This window comes from Urocampus carinirostris, chromosome 1 (genome assembly GCF_059441175.1).
Source record: "Urocampus carinirostris isolate Australia breed hairy pipefish chromosome 1, RoL_Ucar_1.0, whole genome shotgun sequence".
In the NCBI taxonomy this organism is placed as follows: domain Eukaryota; kingdom Metazoa; phylum Chordata; class Actinopteri; order Syngnathiformes; family Syngnathidae; genus Urocampus; species Urocampus carinirostris.
Window position 1 is genome coordinate 31139169 of NC_142349.1, and position 20332 is coordinate 31159500.

Below are 20332 nucleotides of genomic sequence, written 5' to 3' on the forward strand. Positions count from 1 at the left end.
CTCTTCTTATCTCCGTCTCTTTTTTAAAATCGCTCCAAAGTTTCCTATTCCAGTGTCAAAATGAACAATGGCATTTGCTTCTTCATTTGGTGCTGCTTTTTATTTCCTGCTGCTCATCATCCAAAAATTTGATCTCTATCCAACTTAGCTAAGAACGAACCCTACTAGCTGCCTTTTTTACAGCAACAAATCTTATAGATTCGCAATACTGTTAACCCCCCTGCATGTTTTCAAATGCCACAGCTTATTCTCTCTTCCTGTAACTTATTTGTTGTTGTTTTATGGTCCGTTTTCCTGGGGAAATACATTTTATTTTTGTTCTTATCCACCGCTTTGCACTTCTTTAAGAAAAAATGGGCACCATGGATTGGGAAGAATAACAAAATAACAACAAAATGTGTATTGAAACCAGTCACTGTCATAGCACATATTATGGAATATACAGTGATACCTCTACATATGAGGTGCTCGACAGATGAAAAATTTGAGATACGAGAGGTCTTCGTGCGAAAATCTTGCCCAGCATTGTAGGGAAAATCCAAGTTAAAAGAATTTACAGACACTGTCACCCGAGACCACTCGAAACCGCATGAGACCGCTCACCACTAGATTCAGCTTGTCGCAGTTAGCGCATGCATTTCCTGTCAAAAACAAACGATCCTGCGCTGTTGTGTTGTTGTCTTTTTTAGATCACATTACATCTCCCCTGCGTGGCTTTTTCATGACCCTAGCAATAAGTTTTAGAAAAGGAAATTGTAAGATGTTTTCTGAGAAAAAAGAGGTGTTTGTTTAAATGAAGCAGGAAATATTAGACAAACACGACTGTGTCAGTCACCTAACTGAGCAGTACGAAGGTTCATCATTTATACTTTGTATGATATTTAAGAGAAAGAACTATCCATCCATCTATCAATCTATCCATTCTCTGCACCAATTATACTCAGTAGGGTCGCGGGGGGGCTGGACCCCATCCCAGCTATCTTCGGGCAGTTGGCAGGGGACACCCTGAACTGGTTGCCAGCCAGTCGCAGGGCAGCAGAGACAGACAATTCACACGCTCATTCACACCTAGGGACAATTTGGACGGGCCAATTAACCTGACGTGCATGTAATTGGAATGGGAAAAGGAAACCAGGGTGCCTGGAGGAAACCCACGCAAGCTCGAGGAGAACATGAATACTTTGCACAGGAAGGCTGGTAGCTGGGTTTGATCCCACGATCTCAGAACATGGCAGTGGACATGCTAATCACTCAGCTGCCATGCCGCTGAGAAAGAACTATCAAAACTAAAAAGAAAAATGACCAGGGGTGTGACTGTTCTTTCCAAATTGAGAAGCAATAATCCAGACAAGATGGAGAGACTTCTGTTGTTGTGGATGAGTGCCAAGGAGCTTGCGGGAGATACTGTCAAGGAGAGCATCTCCAAGAAGGCGCTACAACTTGAAGCACAATCAACAGAGGGGGAGTCATCGATGGGGACAACTGGAATGGATTTACAACCACCGACTTCCTCCATGGTAGGTGCTCAGAAAAAAAAATCACATTTTATTTCATTATTTCATTATTTAGCCTTCTGCTGGATTTTTTTTTTATGTTCAACTACTTTATGAATGTGTTTTTGGTGATCAGGGAGATATGTTTTAAACCTATGTAGGGTAATTTGGATGTTTTTGAAATGCCAGGAATCGATTAACTAGTTTTCAATTATATCAAATGTGAAAAAAATCACTTGTTACAAAAAATTGAGATCTATTTAAGCTGCCAAGTAGAAGTGTCGCTATAATTTTGAGGCAAGAGCCATGTTGAAATTAGCTGGCTTCATTTTTATATTTGTGCTTGTAAGATTGTTTACTTTTGCCTAAACATCTTGTAATAGAATAGTTATGATGACAGACAGATGATAAAAAAATCATACAACTAAAAGCTAGAAACACATCCAGTCTTCTTCCTGTTCCGTTTTTGTGAGGAACTACATCTGGCTTTTTTAGGATTCCCTTCAGTTAATTAGAACTTGTTGATCACACAGGATGTGACAGGACAACAACAAAATGAGGGGTGGAGTCCTGCCTGCAGCCTCTTTTGTGTAAGCTTCTCCTCACTTCCATGTGAGGTCACTTAGGTTTGGGAATGTGTAAAAGTTCAGGAGCTCTGGTGGCTAGGACAACTAGGAACATATTTAGGGATTTGGGATTGACTGCAGTTACTGTCAGTACTATCCGTGAGTAAGAGTGACCTATCAAAGAACCTTATCAGATATGACTTAAACACCAAAAAGTTATTTTTCTAACTTGACAATTTCATGACAGTATGATAGAGTTTACCTGGTAATGCAAGCGTTTATTCCCACTGACTTGCATGTCAGAGAAAAATATTCTAAAGTCGAATTGAACTACCAACAAATATTCACTAGCCTTTCTAAATATTTCAAACAACTCTCAGTATGTGTGGCCACGGTGGAACACATTTGTAAGTACTAAAACAAAATGCAGTGCAGCGTTGATGCATGCAAGTATGGAACAAGGCCATAATATAGGGCCACAGGGTGCAGCTTAAAAACATCACCACAAGGAATGCATCACAATGGTGCCAGCTGCTTCATCACTAAGGAGATTGGACCAACAGGATTAAGGCAATGGTCAGTGTGTCAACCTGCTGCTGTAAACTACTGCCACTTGGTGGCACTAAATCCAATGTGGCTGGGGTGGAGTGTGAAAGACATACTTATATTCAAGTCAAGTCAAGTCATGTTTTTTTTGTATGGCCCTTCATCACAAGAAGTCTCAAAGGGATGCACAGACCACAGATTGTTGCAAACTACATACTGTCATTACTTAATCCCCTGATCTAAAACCTACATGAGGGTTAGGAAAAAATAAAAAACCTGAGCATGAGGAAAATGGAAAAACCTTCATAAGGGAGCGCACATGAGGCAATTCCAAACTGCTTATGCTCACTGGAGTCATGGGGATGCTACAGCCCGTACCAGGTAATACTGGGCCGCACAACAGACCTGTTGCCTACTAATGGTCTGCAGTATATTGTTTATAGACCTTTTAAATTGTGTATGCCATATAACAATTTTTGTCCGAGGGAAATATAAAAAAATTGTTAAAAAAAGATCTTTTCTTGCCCATGACGGCTGTAATCCGGATCATCTCTGTCATTTGTAGCAGACGTCAACGTCATCGTATATTGCTAATATCGTCACTAAATTCTACGTAGTCTGTCTTGTTGTGAGTAAATAGGTGCCGACTTGTGTTTGTCGGTTTTATTATTGCTAAATAAGGGAGTTTGCGATTATTCGTTAAGGGGAGCAATGGGTTGAAGTTAAGTATGGATCAGTTAACCATAAAACTCTTAAACATTGAGTGACAAATATAATGGGCTGATTGTTTAATGAAGCATTTGCCTCATCGCTTGTACTACACAAAATAGATTTTTTTTTTTAAAAAGAAGATAGCAGAAATGATGTTTGAAATCAGCTGTGGAACAAGCCATAATAAAGAACATCTTTCACAGAGTATCAAACTTGTCATTTGCAAATTTAGCTGTCTAGACAACTGCAATTGGGTGGTGAACTGGTATCAAGGATTTCTCCTATTGTGATTTTATTATTACTAGAGTACAAATACGACCGATATTACACACTGCGTGCATCACCCTTAAATTGTTTTTGATCTATTTATATATGTAACACTAATCCTCCAAATGTATGCAGAGTATTGCATGATGATGGTGCCCCATTGGGACATTGTAGGAACTAAATCAAGTCGAAATTCAGTTTATCACAGCATTTCAGCTTATTTTTTTTTGAACTGGTCGCTAGCAGGGTGGGTATAATAGCAACCCATCACTCTTAAAATTACACTTTAGGACTCAAGTTAGCCACATGAAAAACAAATAAATGAAAATATGAATTGTGACGCAGGAGTGCTATATATGTTAGCAAAAGAGGCACCATGCATTATCTAGTAGTATCAAACACGTTTCGTTTCTCTAAATACATTTCAAGAATACAAGTTTTTTTAAAAAAAACAACCTTCATGAACAGTCAAATGACTCAAACCTTCAATACAATCTGTAAACCATTAGACCTCTTGTCTGCAGAAAATCGGAAGTCAAACTAATGACAAAATAAAAAGAAAGGTCTACCTCTTCCTCATCACTTGTTCCACAATGGTTGTCAGATTCCGAAGTCTCCTGCAGCCTCTGGTATTCTGCTGTCTCCCCCATGGCAGCACTTCCACATCTGTTGAGTATCTTCTTCCAAGTCAGTCAAATGATCATACAGCTTGCTTCAAGGCTTTTGCTTTTCTTGGGAAGATGGTTCCAGTATTCTTCATTCAATGGTTTTGCAGAGATTGGAATTCATTTATACGCTGTGCTGCGATACTCTCAACTTCATTGTAGTCCTCATTACAGTTGAGTCAGCTGGGACAAAGAGTTCACGGTTCAGCGATAACAGCGGAGCTTGCTGCCCAGGTGCTGGTCTTTGCAATAACTGATTAGATGGAGCACTCCGGTCAGCATTTACAAAAATACATTTCGTAAATATTAGGAACTTCCTCGGTGGTCCACAGATGATCTGATCACTTCGTCATTGTGGTTAGCCCAGAATTTGGAATCATTTACTTGAGTCCTCAGTTTAGCTGCAGTAGACAGGATTGGATCCTAAAGGATACCGTTGCATTGTTCCTTTGGACAACAAACAAAATTGCCTTATCTCCTATTGCCAGCTTTTATACGCAGTGATTCTGCGCTGTATGATTTTAGCTCAGTGCTCCAGTTGCAAGTATTGCTTTCAATGAAATAAAATTTTAACAAATGTCTATCCAGGAATTCATTTTTTTACCTCATGTCATCCTTCTTCCCTTTCAAGTGACGTCCAATACTTTCAGAAATACAGTCCCAGGCTTTTCTTGGTAATGCTGTTTTGACTCAAACAGTCTCCATGATTGCTCGGCCGATGCCTAATCCCACGTTGTTGTTGTTGTTATTGTCAACCCGTCCCTTCCTATTCTGAATCTGGACCCTTTTAATCTGCTTTCCACTCCCCTTTTTGATCTCAGAACAGATTTTGGTGAGTGTTCACCTACTCTATTACACTGTTAAAATACTCCGCCCCCATTCTTCTTTGCTGTCCCGTATTCAGAAGCCAGCATCAATCCAGTGTACGGTGGTCCTAATAAAGGTCGCCAATGACGGCAAGGAAAGCTATGCAAGAGGAAAAAGTAGGCAGGACAACGATAACTGCAATGTGGGGCCGAAAGAAAAGAGTTCATCTTTCAAATAAGGAGGACCAAAAAAACACACTTATGATCCTTGTGTCTATATAACCTCCCCCGGTACTGGGAAGGTATCCAGACCCTCTGAGTTAACATCGAGTGGACATTTGAATGCAGAACAAGGTACAATAAAAAGGCAATATCTGGACAATATGCAGACAGAGAGTTATATTGGTTTGGACATGACAATGGAGGTTCTTTGAAAGATGTAATAACAGCACAACGCTGCTTAGACAACACTTATTTTAAAGCACATTATTATTCCTTCTACTCAAACCACCTTCCTTTCTCTGTGCCTTTCTCCCACACCAATTTTGTAGATATCCTCAGGTGGGTTATTTGAAGCTTGCTGCTTACCACCAGCTTATTGCTCTCATTTCCTGTTGCTCTCAGTCCCATGAGCATTACACTGAAGGAGAACTTGTGGAGTGAGAAGTAGAAATTCGTAATCATCAATTATTAAAATGACCAACAAACAAAACTTAAAATTGTAACATCTGCGTTGGGGGAGAGCAATTAATACAATTTTGCACGATAGCAAAATGTTGGATGGGTTGTTGGCAAGAACTTTGTAAAATAGTAATAAACTTCTTACCATGAGCATTGTCTGTCAGCAAGATGTGAAGTGTGTGGCTTACCAGAAGCATGACTTACACTACATATGGATATATACAACAGTTGCATTCACACATATAAATGGATTGTAGTATTTTTCGACAAAAACGTGGAGAGTAATATGAAGACGTCAATAAATCATCTTTGTGGCACGATGTACTATTAAATTGTAAATGCAATTTATATTTAAATGTAGGGCTGTAATGGCAAATAATCATTGATTTGTTGCGTCACTCGATTTATGCGCCACTCATCACGTAATTCAATACCAATAAGAGCCTATTGAATTTTTTTGTGACGTTGAGGGGAGATGCTTACCACTTTAATCCAGCAGAGGGGGGCATTTCGTTTTGCAAATTCCTCTTGATTGGGTGATGAGCACTTTGGCCCGACAGAGGGTGCCTTGAGACCATTTTTATTTGAAAAAAATATCTTAAATATTGGGAGGTGAATAATATACATTTGTAGGTATTTTTGTTTATTCTTAAGCTATTTGACAAACAATTAGATTTTTTGTTGCATTATATTATGAAATATTCTGTTGTTTTGTGCAATATTTTTCTATCCATCCAAAACATAAATATTTGAATAAAGGGGAGCGAATTAAAAGTGTTTTTTTTTTTTATTCATCGTTTCATCGATTAATAGAGAAAAATAATCAACCAAATTCCTCAATTGTTTAAAATAATCGTTAGTTGCGCTCCAATTTAAATCGGTCATACTTGACAGAAATTCCCATCACGGACGATTACAGACCATTTTAACAGCATAAATTGAAGTAATACTGTATATGTTCTTGTGATTTACATACTGCATCATTTTAAGTGTTGCTATCCTATCATGCGCTGTGATTTGCAGGCAATCAATCCATAGAGTCGAATGCCCACTGCCCTAAATCAGCTTGGAAGGCTCCAGGACCCCCGTGACCCTATTGAGGATAAATGTTCGAAAAATTAATGGATTATTCTATTAATGTTCATGTATGGGCGGAACGGCGGCTGAGTGATTAGCATCTCTACGGCACAGTTATGAGGTCATTGGAACAAACCTTCCTGTGTGGAGTCTGCATGTGTTCCCCGTGCTTGCGTAGGTTTGCTCCGGGCACTCTGGATCGTCCCACATTCCCAAAAACATGCATGTCAGGTTAATTGGTCGGTCCAAACTGTCTCTAGCTTTGAATAAGCGAGCAAGTTGTCTGTATCTGTGTGCCCTAGGACTGGCTGGCAACCACTGCCCAAGGAAAGTTGAGCTGGGCGACATTACTGAGGATAAGCAGTGCAGATAATAGATGGAAGGATAGATGTTTAAGTATTTGTTAAAATGCTTGTCACGACCAAACTGTGCAAAAAGTGTGCATTAATCAATCCATTTGGCTTCATCCTTATTAGGTCCTGGTAAAACAGGCTCCAGATGAAGAAAAAAAAATATTCTTTGCAGAAAACGTTATAACTGATGACCCCAGACTGCAACAGTTTTATCAGTCAGGCAGCTTGATGTCAGAAAAGAAAAAGCAGAGCCTGTTTAAACATGTAAACTCCTTCTCTTTCCATAATAGGGTGCATCAAGGGAGGCGGATCAGGTAGGCCGTGGGTGTAAAGCTATGGAACTCTCCCATAGGATAAATTCCCAGGGGCCTACTCAATCAAGGTGAAGGTCGGGGGGAAATATCGACTAATCAGTTTTGACTTGAACTGCAGCATGACCAACATTTTACTAATAACTTGAAAATGGTTGCATCTCCTTTGAAGTTGTATAATGTATATTGGGAGGTCGGACCAAAGTGTCAAAGTAATAGAAGATGCATTGTTCAAAGAATAGCCTGTTCATGATCAGGTCAATTCATCATCTTAATGACTACAATGCAAAAGACAATAGGAGCTACTGAGGGAAATATTACCCTTGAAATTGCAGCCCTCCCAGTCCATTTCCCAGAAAAAATTCTACTTCTGATCCATGTACGTGTGCGACATAATTGGTAGCTCTCATGCCATCATTCTAGGAAATTTAAGAACACATACACTGTGGGAGGTGTTGGCTTCCCCTGTCCCTTCGGGCTAAACAGGTGGGATTTAAGAGTCAGGCACAGTATAGAAGGTGGGATTAGGGGGCAAAAGTATAAAAGGAGAGCCACAAAGCCACAGCTATGTGTGTTTATGCAGCGTCTGAAATAAAGTCTCCCCGGATGTGCATCTTTTACGTCGGGCGTACAACTTACAAAACGTCTCTGCCTGGATGGCCGATAACTTTTTCAAGAAAAAAAAAAAAGATCTATCTAATTATCTAGCCTGGTCATATCCCTCGAGAGGGGTGACCGACAGCAAGACAAACACATACAAAAGAAAAAAGAAAATAAAAATTGGGGGGAAATCTTCGTTCGTTTTGGAAATTTGTGAAAAATGGGGCGGGTAACTTTATGGCTGGGCAGGCAACTTTTCAGAGCTGGTCTCCAGTAACTTTTTGTCTAAGGTTCAGACATTAGTCAATGTTGTTTTTTTTTGCACACCTTCATTAAAGGGACTCGCCGACTTACTGACTGAGAGAGAGAGAGAGAGAGAGAGAGAGAGAGAGAGAGAGAGAGAGAGAGAGAGAGAGAGAGAGAGAGAGAGAGAGAGAGAGAGAGAGAGAGAGAGAGAGAGAGAGAGATGCATCATTAAGGCTGCATGACAAAAGAAGCAGGACACAAACTCTTCTCAGAAGAACGCAGAACAGGTGTCCCAGTCACAGTACAGTATGAAAGATGATATAAATTGGCCAATCGAAATCAGAGATCTTAGATGATCTTAAGAGCTGATGGCAAATCGGCGTCAATCTTGGCTGACCGAAACATTCCTTCGTGGTGCAGGAAGCATGAGTTGTTTTTTTATTTTTTTGTTGTTCTTTAATTGAATGGCCAATCAGCTTGAATGCTGCATTGCTTTAAACGTTCATGGTGGTGTCGGAAGCATCCCCTGTTTTGTTTTTTTATTCAATCTTTTTTTTACCTATTTTTCCCTGAGTGAACCAGCGATAACTGAAGCGCAAAGTAGCGAGGGGTTTCTGGTGTATCAGAGCTATGCACACAGTGCCGTCTGCACCAAAAACACATATGTCAGTACCCTTGTTTGCAGTAGTTTATGATTTTTTTTAAATAGAACTATGCTTGCACCTTGTTTTGAAACCATTATTCATGAAAAACATGAAGGTCAAAATGAGCTTCAATGAACTTAAGTTTAAAGTGGTGCATTTGTAGATATGAGACACTGGGACAAAACCTCTGGCATTATTCCTATTTCAAAATGTATCTAATCTAACGTCACACAGTGAAATGAAAGGTGCTGAAAAGTTAGATTCTGTCTGTAGAGCGTGTTTGGTGGTTTTGCAGAATGTTCTCTTGAAATAAACGATACGGCTCTTTCCCAGATGCGTTTTTAAATATTTTGCTATTATGGCTCCTGGGGTCAAAACGTTCCTATAGAAGTAATTAAGGTGGGTGCAAAACAATGAAAGTCAATTATTCTCAAGCTTCCCTTATCTCCCAAGAATCCAGGGCCAATTTATGAGGCAAACTGCTTGAAACTCGAAACACTCGGTTGTGATCTCATGGGCTCCGCCACTACTATCCAGGTGCTGGTGGATAGAAAAATGGGAACCGGATACACGGCTTATATTTGAAAACCAGTATTGATATTATATCAGAGATTTTGGATGAAATCTGATACTGTTTAGGGGCTGATATCAGACCACAAAGCAATTAAGTATCCGATCATATTTACTTTCCAAATTATTCAATATGTTTCAGTAGTGCACATTAGCCTATCATGTGAAAGGACCCCAGTTCAAGACCGGGTGGAGACATATGTTGGCCTGGAGAGGGAATGGCGCCACCAGGAAGGCACCACAGGAAATGGTGCCCCTATGACCCTAGTGCAGGGGTCGGGAACCTTTTTGACTCAAAGAGCCATAAAAGCAAAAAATATTAATTTTATTTTGGGAAAGAGCCACACCATATATTATGAGACAAATTTACTAAATTGCTAAACCCGCGCCCCAGAAAAAAGCTTAGTCTTCAGCACATTTATTTTTGATGATTTGATCAAAATTATGAAAAGAGAATAATGCCAGAGCCCCTGTCCCAAATTCAACAAACAGACCACTTTAAACTTGTCTCTTTCTTGCAATTACTCAAGATCGGTTAAACTCCTTTTGACCCTTTTTTTCATACATATTGGTTTCAAAACCAGATGCAAGCATTTATTTTGTAAAAACGTCACAACATTCTGCAAACAGGGAGCCTGATGTGCGCAGACGGCGTAGGGCGAGAGATGGGAGGGAGTGCTTGCACTTTTTGCATAGCTCCACCCATCCCTCCCACTCACCCAATCAAATGACTAAGTTCTCTTCCGGTGTTTTGGCGTATTTACAGTTCTGTGGATTCATCATAAAGTATCTGAACACTGAACACAGATTATATAGTGAACTTTTAAATAAAGGATTCTTTAGCGTTGTACAGCCAAATTGAGTTTTTTTCCCCCCTTTTTTGTGTGACACCTTGACTGTAAATTGTAGTGAAAAACGTGCCCTATATATACTGCGAAGTGTTACCTTTACATTAAGCTGTGTTTGGCTTTACGTGTACCTGAATAGGATTGACAACTCCGGTTTTGAACAAGATGGAGAAATTTTGCATGCAATCAAATTGGTCTCTGAGCCACAGATACTCATAGAAAGAGCCATATATGGCTCGCGAGCCATAGGTTCCCGACCCCTGCCCTAGTGGTTGAGGGATCTAACCAACGACCTTGATCCATAATAATTAACAATAACTCAAATAAAAGCAATAATGAAAACATGACAAATAATAACAACAGTTGTAAGAATAAGCATAGTGTGAGCAATGGTATCAATACATCAACATAATAATCAGCAAAAACTAATGGAACTTATTTAAATTTCTATGCAGCCCGGTACCAAATGCACTATGGCCCCTGTGGATGGTGTATTCACAAAAGAAAAAAAGGAAAAAGAAAAAACTTTCCCTTTCTGGAGATAATATTCTTCATTCAAAATGTTTGACACAGAAAATATGTTAAAAATGACATCCGATTTTAAAAAAAAAGGTATAAATCATCTTTATGAAAATGCGAAAATACTCAATTTTCATAAAATTACATTTTATTGTTCAAATAACAACACTGAAAAGAGCTAAAGTATCTACTATATATGCTCAGACTAACCAGTTGAGGGTGTCCCCTGCCCACTTCCCGAAGATAGCTGGGATGGGCTCCAGCATCCCCGCGACTCTACTGAGGATAGCCGTGCAGATCATAGATGGATGGATGGATATGCTCAGACTATGGATTGTATTAAGTTCACTCCTTCAAAAATCAATTAACTAGTAGTTGTTTTAACAGAATAACACAAAAATAAATGCATACAAAAAATATGTTAATGTTTTCTTTATCTATGACCAAATGAAAAACACAATCTTACAAGTTATCTACAATGTATAATAAATCATGCATATGAAAAATAATAATCCATAAAAATCTTTTATATTTTAAAATTATATGTATTCATCATAAATATATCATTGTTATTAGTGTTTTTGTTTTATTAATAATATCAATAAAACTGTGTATATCAATCATTATCATTATTTATTAGAAGTACCTTGCCAGAAAATACAAACTTGATGAGGTTTACGTCAAAATGAAAAGTTTAGTAAACCCTGCTGCACAATAGAGCAAGGGCTTCAATTTAGTTTTTGGTTTTGGTGGGGACCAAATCACAATTATTTATCTGGTCGTATTGAAAAATATTTTTTAGGTTTTCAGTAGATTTAAATTAGTTTCACGATATCCTCAACATTCGATCAGTCTGGCCCTCAATTTGTAGCTTTCTTTTCTATTTGTCCCCCAGTCCATTTTCTTTTAATACCCCTGGCTTACAGTACTAAATTTGGAGCACATTTTAGATGGTCTCTCTACGACCACAAGAGGGCAGCGTTACTGGTTAAGAGGCAATTGGAAGTAGAGGTGGCTAAAATATGCACAAATGGATATCTCTCACAAGTGGCGTCACCAGACATCAGTCTCAGGGGGGCATATCAAATGCATAGGGGGGACAACTATTTTTAGGCCAGAGATCCTTTGCAAAGCACTAATGCACGTTAAACATAACCAACAGCACCTACAACATATTGCATCAGGCTTCATTATTTAAAACAATAGGCTTCCTTCAAGACGCTTAGTGACTCTTGTGATTGGTCAATAAGCATCTTTTTCCTGTGGATACTGTGTTGCTGATTTTGAATTGGTTGAGTATATAAAACATCAAAATAGTTTTGTATTTCTTTTAAGATTTGTAAATATTTTGATATGTGTTTTCAGTGTTTGTCAGGGAAGTGCTTGACAATTAGCTAGAAAGTTAGAAAGTTAAGTCTTCTTTTCCTCTTTTTACCAATTTTAGGGTTTTTTTTCTTTTGTTTCTTTCTCTGAGCTCTTGACTTATTTTTTATTGCTGTTTCTTTCTTTTTACCTATTTTAATTTTATCTCTTCCTTCCTTTTTTTTTTTTTTCAATTTTGTCTACTTTTTATTCTTGTTCTTTATTCCCCCCCTTTTGAAGTCATATTGTGAATAATGTTACATAATAATTGGTAATATATGGATTAAAGCAACAACAAAAAATCTGAAGAGCTGTTTGGGGGCCGAAAGAGTTGGCTCTCTTTAGTGAGCCGAGCCGAAAGAGACGCTTCCATAAAAAGTAAACAGAATCTCCATCACGACAGGCTGTACCTACTCTGAGCCGAGGCAGCAATTTTCTTCGTTTCGGACACTTTTCTTCCTTATCTTGTTCCACTGACAACATCTGGGCTGGTGACCGAGTCTGACAGTGTTTCAAATATATGGAAGCTAACAAAAACAGCTCATTCTCTCTCGCGATGTTTTCATGTTATTCCAAAATGCACGCTAGCTTGGGCGGCAACATTGACGTAATCACGTGGGTAAGTTAGGTCATGTTATGTGGAAACTGAGCTGAATGGTATAGTATGCGCTGCTCAGACTGTCCTCATTACTACATCCAATTTTGTTTAGGAGGGGAGCGCCTGTCTATGAGTAGGCACTGCCCCCTGGTAACATCCCTGGCTAGACACTTATGTGGGCTATTCTGAAAATAATTCGCCATTTATGTTCATTGTAAACAAATGACAACTAATGATATTATCTAGTGTGTGCATGACACCACAAATAGCCAATACAGAATGGCTTCATAATTGGCCGATAGACACTCTCCACAAAAAGTTCAGTCAATGATCCAGCTATTTCGAGGTTTAGACGACGCAATGAAATCCATATCCTTCCGTATTCCTCTTTTCTCTGTCAGCTCCCCAACTTACAAACAAAATAATCTCAAAGACGTTTTTGATAACTTAAAACAGGAGCGAAAGGTAAACAATGCCAAATAAAGAAAAGGGCTACAAGCAGATAGCTGGACTGATCAAATGTTGAAACATTTTAAAATGACGTAGAGTAGTGCAGGGGTCTGGAACATTTTTGACTCAAAGAGCGATGAAAACAAAATATGTCGATCTTTTATTTTGAGAGGAAAACCATATAGTTTAAGACAAAATCCATCAAATCTGCTCTCCAGACAAAAGCTAATTCTTCAGCATATTTCATTTCACAGGGTGATGTTTAATGGTTTGATAAAATCTATGAAATACGGTAACAATAATGCCAGGGCCTCTGTCCCACATCAACAAATATAATACTTAAAATGTGTCTCCCTCCCTCCCCTAGTTACCTAAAATAGTTGAAGCACATTTTGACCGTCATTTTTGTCATAAATAATAGTCTCAAAACAAGGTGCGAGAAAAGTTCTTTTGTAAAAACCTCACAAACTACTGCAAACAAAAGGGAAACAGATGTGTTTAGGATATGTGTGCGGAGAACCGGCGGCAGTAGCTCAGGAGGTAGAGCGCTCGTCTTGGGATCAAGGGATCCCAGTTCGAATCCCGGCTTGTCCGTGTTACATGTCGAAGTGTCCTTGGGTAAGACACTGAACCCCTAATACCCCCAATAAGCAGGTTAGCGCCTTACATGGCTGCAAGGCCGCTATTGGGAAATGTGGAGCACATTGTAAAGCGCTTTGGGAAGTCATTGACTTGAAAAGCGCTATATAAATGCAGATCATTTCATTTCATAACCCTTACCCAATCAAATTGCTCTGGATGCTTGGCTGGTGTTTTCTTATGTTTACAGTTTTTCTGTCGGTTTTCATCATGAAGTGTCTCAACAGTGAACTCGATTGTTCAATGAGCTTTCATAAATGGGATTCAATAAAGGCATACAGCCAAAGCGGGGTCTGTTGGTGTAACACTGTGTAAACAGTACTACTGTAAAATCTACTATAAAATCTACAATAGATTTTGGACCAAACAAATAACTTACTGAACAGGTTTTGCTTTGCATACACTAAAATTGGAAAGTCACAGAGGAGATTCTTTTGGTCCTTCTTTTAAGGAGAATGGCCCTTCTTTCATCTCCAAGCCAGGTTTACTCATGAAAAGAGACACATCTGGTTTGCAGGCCATATGTTACTGACCCTTGGTGAACTGAATTTATTAAAAATATGACAACTTTAGTTTCTATTTTTGCAAAAGTGGGATAAATTTACGGCAAAGAAAAAAATAATTAAAAGTGATTTTCACTCAACTGGAATCCCTTTTTAAAATAATCATTTGATTGCAATACAATAGAGTGCAAAAGACTATTAAGCAAAAAGACAACTTTCATCTAGGAAAAATACCAGAAACAAAAAAAAAAAACAGAATGATTCTTGGTCCACACTACCATAGTGAATCAAGATCATCTCAGGGAACCATAGATTCTCACAGGGCTTTGACTTTGACATATGTGACTCAGAGCAGTGTACTGCAACCTACTCTGTACCACAGACAAGTTTTAAAGTCTGACTATATTCTCATGGCCAGGCCCAATAATCGCATTAGTAATCATATTACTAATAACAATAATAATATAACAATAATTTAAAAAAAATATTCCACAGTGTAAACCACTAGGGATATTGATGACATATGAAAAGGCACTCAATTTAATCTCATCATCACACCATTTTTACTCACTGTACCACGTTCTATATTGTTGTTTTGGCTGAACTCTTTCCCATAATGCTACATTACAACATGAGTAAACATAGTGTGATGATGAGGTAAAGACTCATGCCTTTCCTTTCTCATCTACAATCCTAGTGGGTTTGGCGCTCTTGCTGCCGCAATCTGGGTTCGATTCTTGTCACATCCAATGCTGAGGAAAAGAGGTCAGCGATATCCTTCGATCAACCATTGCTTAAATACGGGGATATACTAGCTGCAAACTAAACAGCCAACTAAACTTTGTTTCAGGAAAAAAGAATGCGTGTATACACAAATAAATGTGGTATAAGTCCAAAAATGAGGGTTTTTCTCTTTACTTGCGGCCCTGTACCAAATGCCTCACGGCCCGGTATTGGTCCGCAGCCCAGTGGTTTCCGACCACTGGCTTAAAGGATATAAAGGTGAAAAACATGCTACATAAATTACTACATCTACTTACTTGAAAACATTTCTGCTTGTTATTTATTCATATGTAAACAACGATAAATTTTCAGAAACCTAGCTGGGATGCATCCTGTGTGTGAGTCTTTCCATAGCACAGACAGGGGGATCTTCAAAACCACAATGAATCATACTTCCTTCCACAAAACTGTGACCACTCGAAAAAAAAATCAACAGATTTAATTTCACTCTATGTTCCGGTCTGGAGCCTTCACTCCGAAAATGCTGGTCTACTAGTGATCCCAAGAGCCAAGAAGAGATCTGCAGGTTCGACAGTGTTCTCCATTCGGGCCCCCAGTGCTGTGGAATCTTCCGTCTGAGATTCGATCTGCAACCTCAGTGGAACCGTTTAAATCTAGGCTTAAAACAAAATCATATTATATAGCTTATGAATGACCTATATTACACATTGACAATATCTGTGTATTATTTTTTATTGCAACATCCGTTGCAGCCTGATCATCCTGGAAAGGGGATTACCTCATGTGCGGTACCTTCTCAAGGTTTCTTCATTTTCCTCATGCTGAGGTTTTTGATTTTTTCCTTGCCTTCTTTTAGGTTTTAGATCGGGTAAAGGTGTAATAATAGTTTGTGTTTTGCAATAATCTATGGTCTGTGCAGCCCTTCGAGACTCCTTGTGATTAAGGGCTATACAAATAAATATCGCTTGACTTAACAGTCCCTTTCATGCAAAAGACATAGAGTATAAGTGATACAAGAAATAGTTGCATTCATATTTTTATGAAAAAAAACTCTTACTTGCGATGTTATGGCTTTAGATATGCAGTCATCTGCCAGACGTTGTTCTTAGGTTGTTGACGGAAAATCAGACAACCTTTGCCTCAGCCCCCAATCCATTTGTCCAGCTACAAGAGCATGACATGGGGATTTCGTCTTCATTACTTGGTCAAAACTAATCCAGGTGTTCAGTTCCTGAAAACAAAACAAAAAATGAATAGGGTCAAACAAAACCTAGAAATGTCTGTCCATCAGTTCCCTAATAGCATGAAAATAAAAGTAAGAAAACAAGAGTAATAGCATATCTAAAAAGAATAACAAAATCTGTATCAATAAAGATATATGATAAACATTACCGGGTACTTTTGTTTGTTTACCAAGCCGTTTATCATCTCCTTGTTAAAATATCTGTAACTATGTGATACACAACGGATGGAAAGCAAAAACATAAAAAGGGTAAACAAGAGTTATTTGCTCGCACAACACTTTTACTTGTTTTGTTTTTGTTGGTTTGAAAAAAAAGGTTTATCATTAACCTGTGTGAAATAAACAATGTATTTCAAAGTCAAAGAGTAGCGTATTTTTTCAATCCAAGCATATTGATCAAGTAATATTAGCAAATAATATTTATAATCTCATTCGCTCTGACAACAGCAAATATTTTCCCAGCACTACTACATCTTTGCCTAACACAGGGGCAATTTCCAGGGCTGCATATGAATTGCGTTTAGAACGTTCCAAGCCAGGTCTGTAAACTGGTGTCAAAATGCCAGAGGGCTGGTGAATGAATGAACTTCACACATAAAAACTGAGACACATTCAAATATCCCAAAATACGTAAATGAAATGACTAAAGGATGCCAAGAGCCGCTCAACAACGTTTTCTCCACAAATGAAGGCTTTGTGCGCGGGAAAACACTAAGGGAATTGTGTTTGCGCTTCAATCTGCACTTACTGTCCCTGGTGAATAAATACGGATTCTCAATCTGGCAAAGTAAAATCGTCTACATCAACCATTGGTGAAAAGGGCGAGTGAGCCAAATGCAAAACTCGTCAGCCGCAAGAATGCCATATAACAGAGTTGTTATGATGCTGAACTGGAAGAAGGCTCCTAAAAGGTCTAGTTTCTGCACTGACACATGCACGGAGTTGGAAAAGCCATCCATACATTATCTGCACAGCTATCCTATGTAGGGTTGCGGGGATGCCGGAGCCTATCCCAGCTGTCTTCGGGCAGTGGGCAAGGGACACCCTGAACTGGTTGCCAGACAGTTGCTCATTGACACCTCGGGACAATTTGGACCAGCCAATTAACCTGACATGCATGTTTTTGGGAATGTAGGAGGACACCAGAGTGCCCGGGGGAAGGCATGGGGAGAACATGCAAACTCCACACAGATTTGAGAACAAAATAAAAACAAGTGAACAAACAAGTAGAAAAAAAACACACAGGCGGGGCTCTGACTTGGAAAATAAATCTCGGGGCGGCAAACAAAAGTTCCCACTGCTTTGACCGATATCGGAAAATTCTGTACCAGTAATGAAAATGGCTCAGGGCTTAAAAATGTGAGAAGGCTGTGGAGTAAATACAGTATTTATTTGTGTATAATGTGCACCCTTAGTTTTTTTTTTTACTACAATTTGCAATACAACTTTTGACTTTTTCTCAGCTCAAACCAAGCATTGAAAGTGACAAATGTTGAATACATGTTACTATGATTCAAATAATGTATCGACAACTAAGAACCCGATACCAACATAAAATTGACAAAATGTATCTTTCAGGACAAATTTCTGTTTCCTCTATTCTCTCATATTTGTCTCTGGTACCATAAATAAAATAGTGTATTAGTGAGATCAAATCTAATGCGCAATACAGGTTTGTGTTGTTGTTTTTCTTACTTTAATCATTTTCATGCTACACTCGATGCTAGGTCCTTAGCTTGGCCTTTTGACACCTCTTAGCTTGGCCTTTTAGCTTGGCTTTTTGGCCTAGAATCAGATTTTTGCAATCCGGAGATGGAATAAGAGCTTGCTCTGTCCACTCCACGCATCGGCCCGGTATTGCAGTACCTTCGGGAACGGTGCATTAGCAATGATCGCAGCAAGGCTTTAGGGCTAGGACCTTAGCTTGGCCTTTTGGCTGAGAGTAAGTGTCCCGGCTCCTAGGCTTTGTAGCGTATTATGAGCTGACCGATAACGGATAATGGATAATGAATAACGAAGATAGAACAATAACCCTTAAAAACCCCAAAAAAACCCCACTCGAGCTTGAAATCACTCTCCAACTTTCCGACTTTCGGAGGACACCTCAAACGACACACCCCGCCTTTAAGTCTTAATATAGGTTTATCCTGGAATGCCATTTCTAATTGTGTTATAAATAATGTTCACTACATTGTTATCAATGACAAGAAAGACAATTCTAAGGCGTTTTAGCATTTTGCTCCAAAAGTGACACCGGAGAAGTTTGCAATGCAAACCCTAAGTAACTTTATTCAAAGCACTCCACAAATAGAAAGAAATTGATATGAGCATACTGTGCCTTTTTTTTAAGAACTCACTGTTAAAAAAACACTGCACTTACCTCTCATTTTTTGTCATAATATGTATTGTGTTCTTAGCTGTCTATCTTTTTTTGTCAACACAGGGTTTCAAACAAACTAAAAAGGCTAAATATGACAAAATTGCTTAAGAAGAAGGAATCATCAAATTAAAGAAAATATCTACACAGAAGAGTTGCATATTTGGTTCAGGTCAGGAAAAAGGATATCCACTCTGGTGGCCAAAGCTGAAGATGATACTCTGTGGGAGATGAGAACTTTAGATGTTTTTGAAAGCCTCAACTGCAGGGAGTCCTATAAGTATCTATTACAGTTACGCAACGAGGGGGGCTAGCATGTTAGCATAAAAAGCATAAAAAGAAGTACCGTTAGTACTATCCATCCATCCATTATCTGTACCGCTTATCCTCAGTAGGGTCGTGGGGGTGCTGGAGCCCATCCCAACTATCTTCAGGCAGTGGGTAGGGGACACCCTGAACTGGTTGCCAGCCAGTCGCAAGGCACACAGGGACAGACAATTCGCTCGCTCATTCACACCTAGGGACAATTTGGACCGATCAATTAACCTGACATGCATTTTTTTAGAATGTGGGAGGAAATCGGAGTTCCCGGAGGAAACCCACGCAAGCACGGGGGGAACATGCAAACTCCACACAGGAGGCTTGATCTCATGACCTCAGAACTGTGCCGCACACGCGCTAACCACTGCGCCGCCGTGCTGCCCCCACCTTTAGTACTATCACGGGTGATACACAGGTACCTCCTCAAAAAAATCATTAATCTGTCTAAAAATGTCAATCAAAAATAAAGATTAATCAGCATAAAGCTATAAACCCTTTGAAAACAATGTTCAGTAAGGCCTTTTTCTGAAATGTTGGCTTTTCCGAGTCACGCCACTGGAATGTTAGGCATGTTTGTGGCACAGGTGTTTTATTAAAGTTTTACTTCAGGAATGCTTTCGTTGACCAAACACTTCGAGTAAAAAGGACAGGAAAACGTTCTGAAACAAAGCACAACTCTCCTGAAAACTCAAAAAAGCTTTTAAATAGATAGGTTGCTCCTAAGTAATTGCTAGTTTTGTATTGTTTCTTCAGCTGTATTACAAAAACAAATGTATTTCTTTCATTTGAATAAGGTTGGTGATAAGACTGAGTCGTCATTTTGTGGCTTTCATTGACTCAAAATTTAAAATGAGGCACGTGCCTACATGCTGAAATCACGCATTCCAACTAAATGCGTGCTGATTCAATCAATCCTCATTGAGAAAATTGAGGAAATAGCCGACTTTATGCGAGTGATTCTTTTTAACTTTGAATATGTCTCATGCCCTGTTTTTCTAAATAACTAATACAGTGGAACCTCGGTTTTTGAACGCCTCTCAATTCGAACAAATCGGTTTTCGACCAAAAATTTCGAGAAATTCTTGCTTCGCTGTTCGGTCAAATAATCGCAGTTCGAACGACGGTACGCTAGGGTGCGATGCTGAGCGGCGTACGGGTGTAGATTGCCCCCCACTCCTCGTGAAGAACTGTT

General features: G+C 39.1%; 1 protein-coding gene and 1 pseudogene across 3 annotated transcripts in view; one reads left to right on the forward strand and one right to left on the reverse strand.

Moving 5' to 3' along the window:
• tnk2b (tyrosine kinase, non-receptor, 2b) overlaps positions 1-20332 on the reverse strand; it is a 54366-nt gene that overhangs the window by 28573 nt on the left and 5461 nt on the right. For 2 of the 3 annotated variants that reach the window (XM_088334900.1, XM_088334904.1), the window contains exon 1: positions 4153-4250. In XM_088334900.1, the coding sequence (XP_088191026.1) occupies positions 4153-4233 (81 nt within the window). In that variant the 5' untranslated portion in view covers positions 4234-4250. Of the gene's footprint in view, positions 1-4152; positions 4251-16256; positions 16431-20332 lie in introns of those variants that run through there. The other variant, XM_088334907.1, reaches the window with a different exon arrangement.
• Positions 18194-18330, forward strand: LOC148374293 (U2 spliceosomal RNA; annotated as a pseudogene).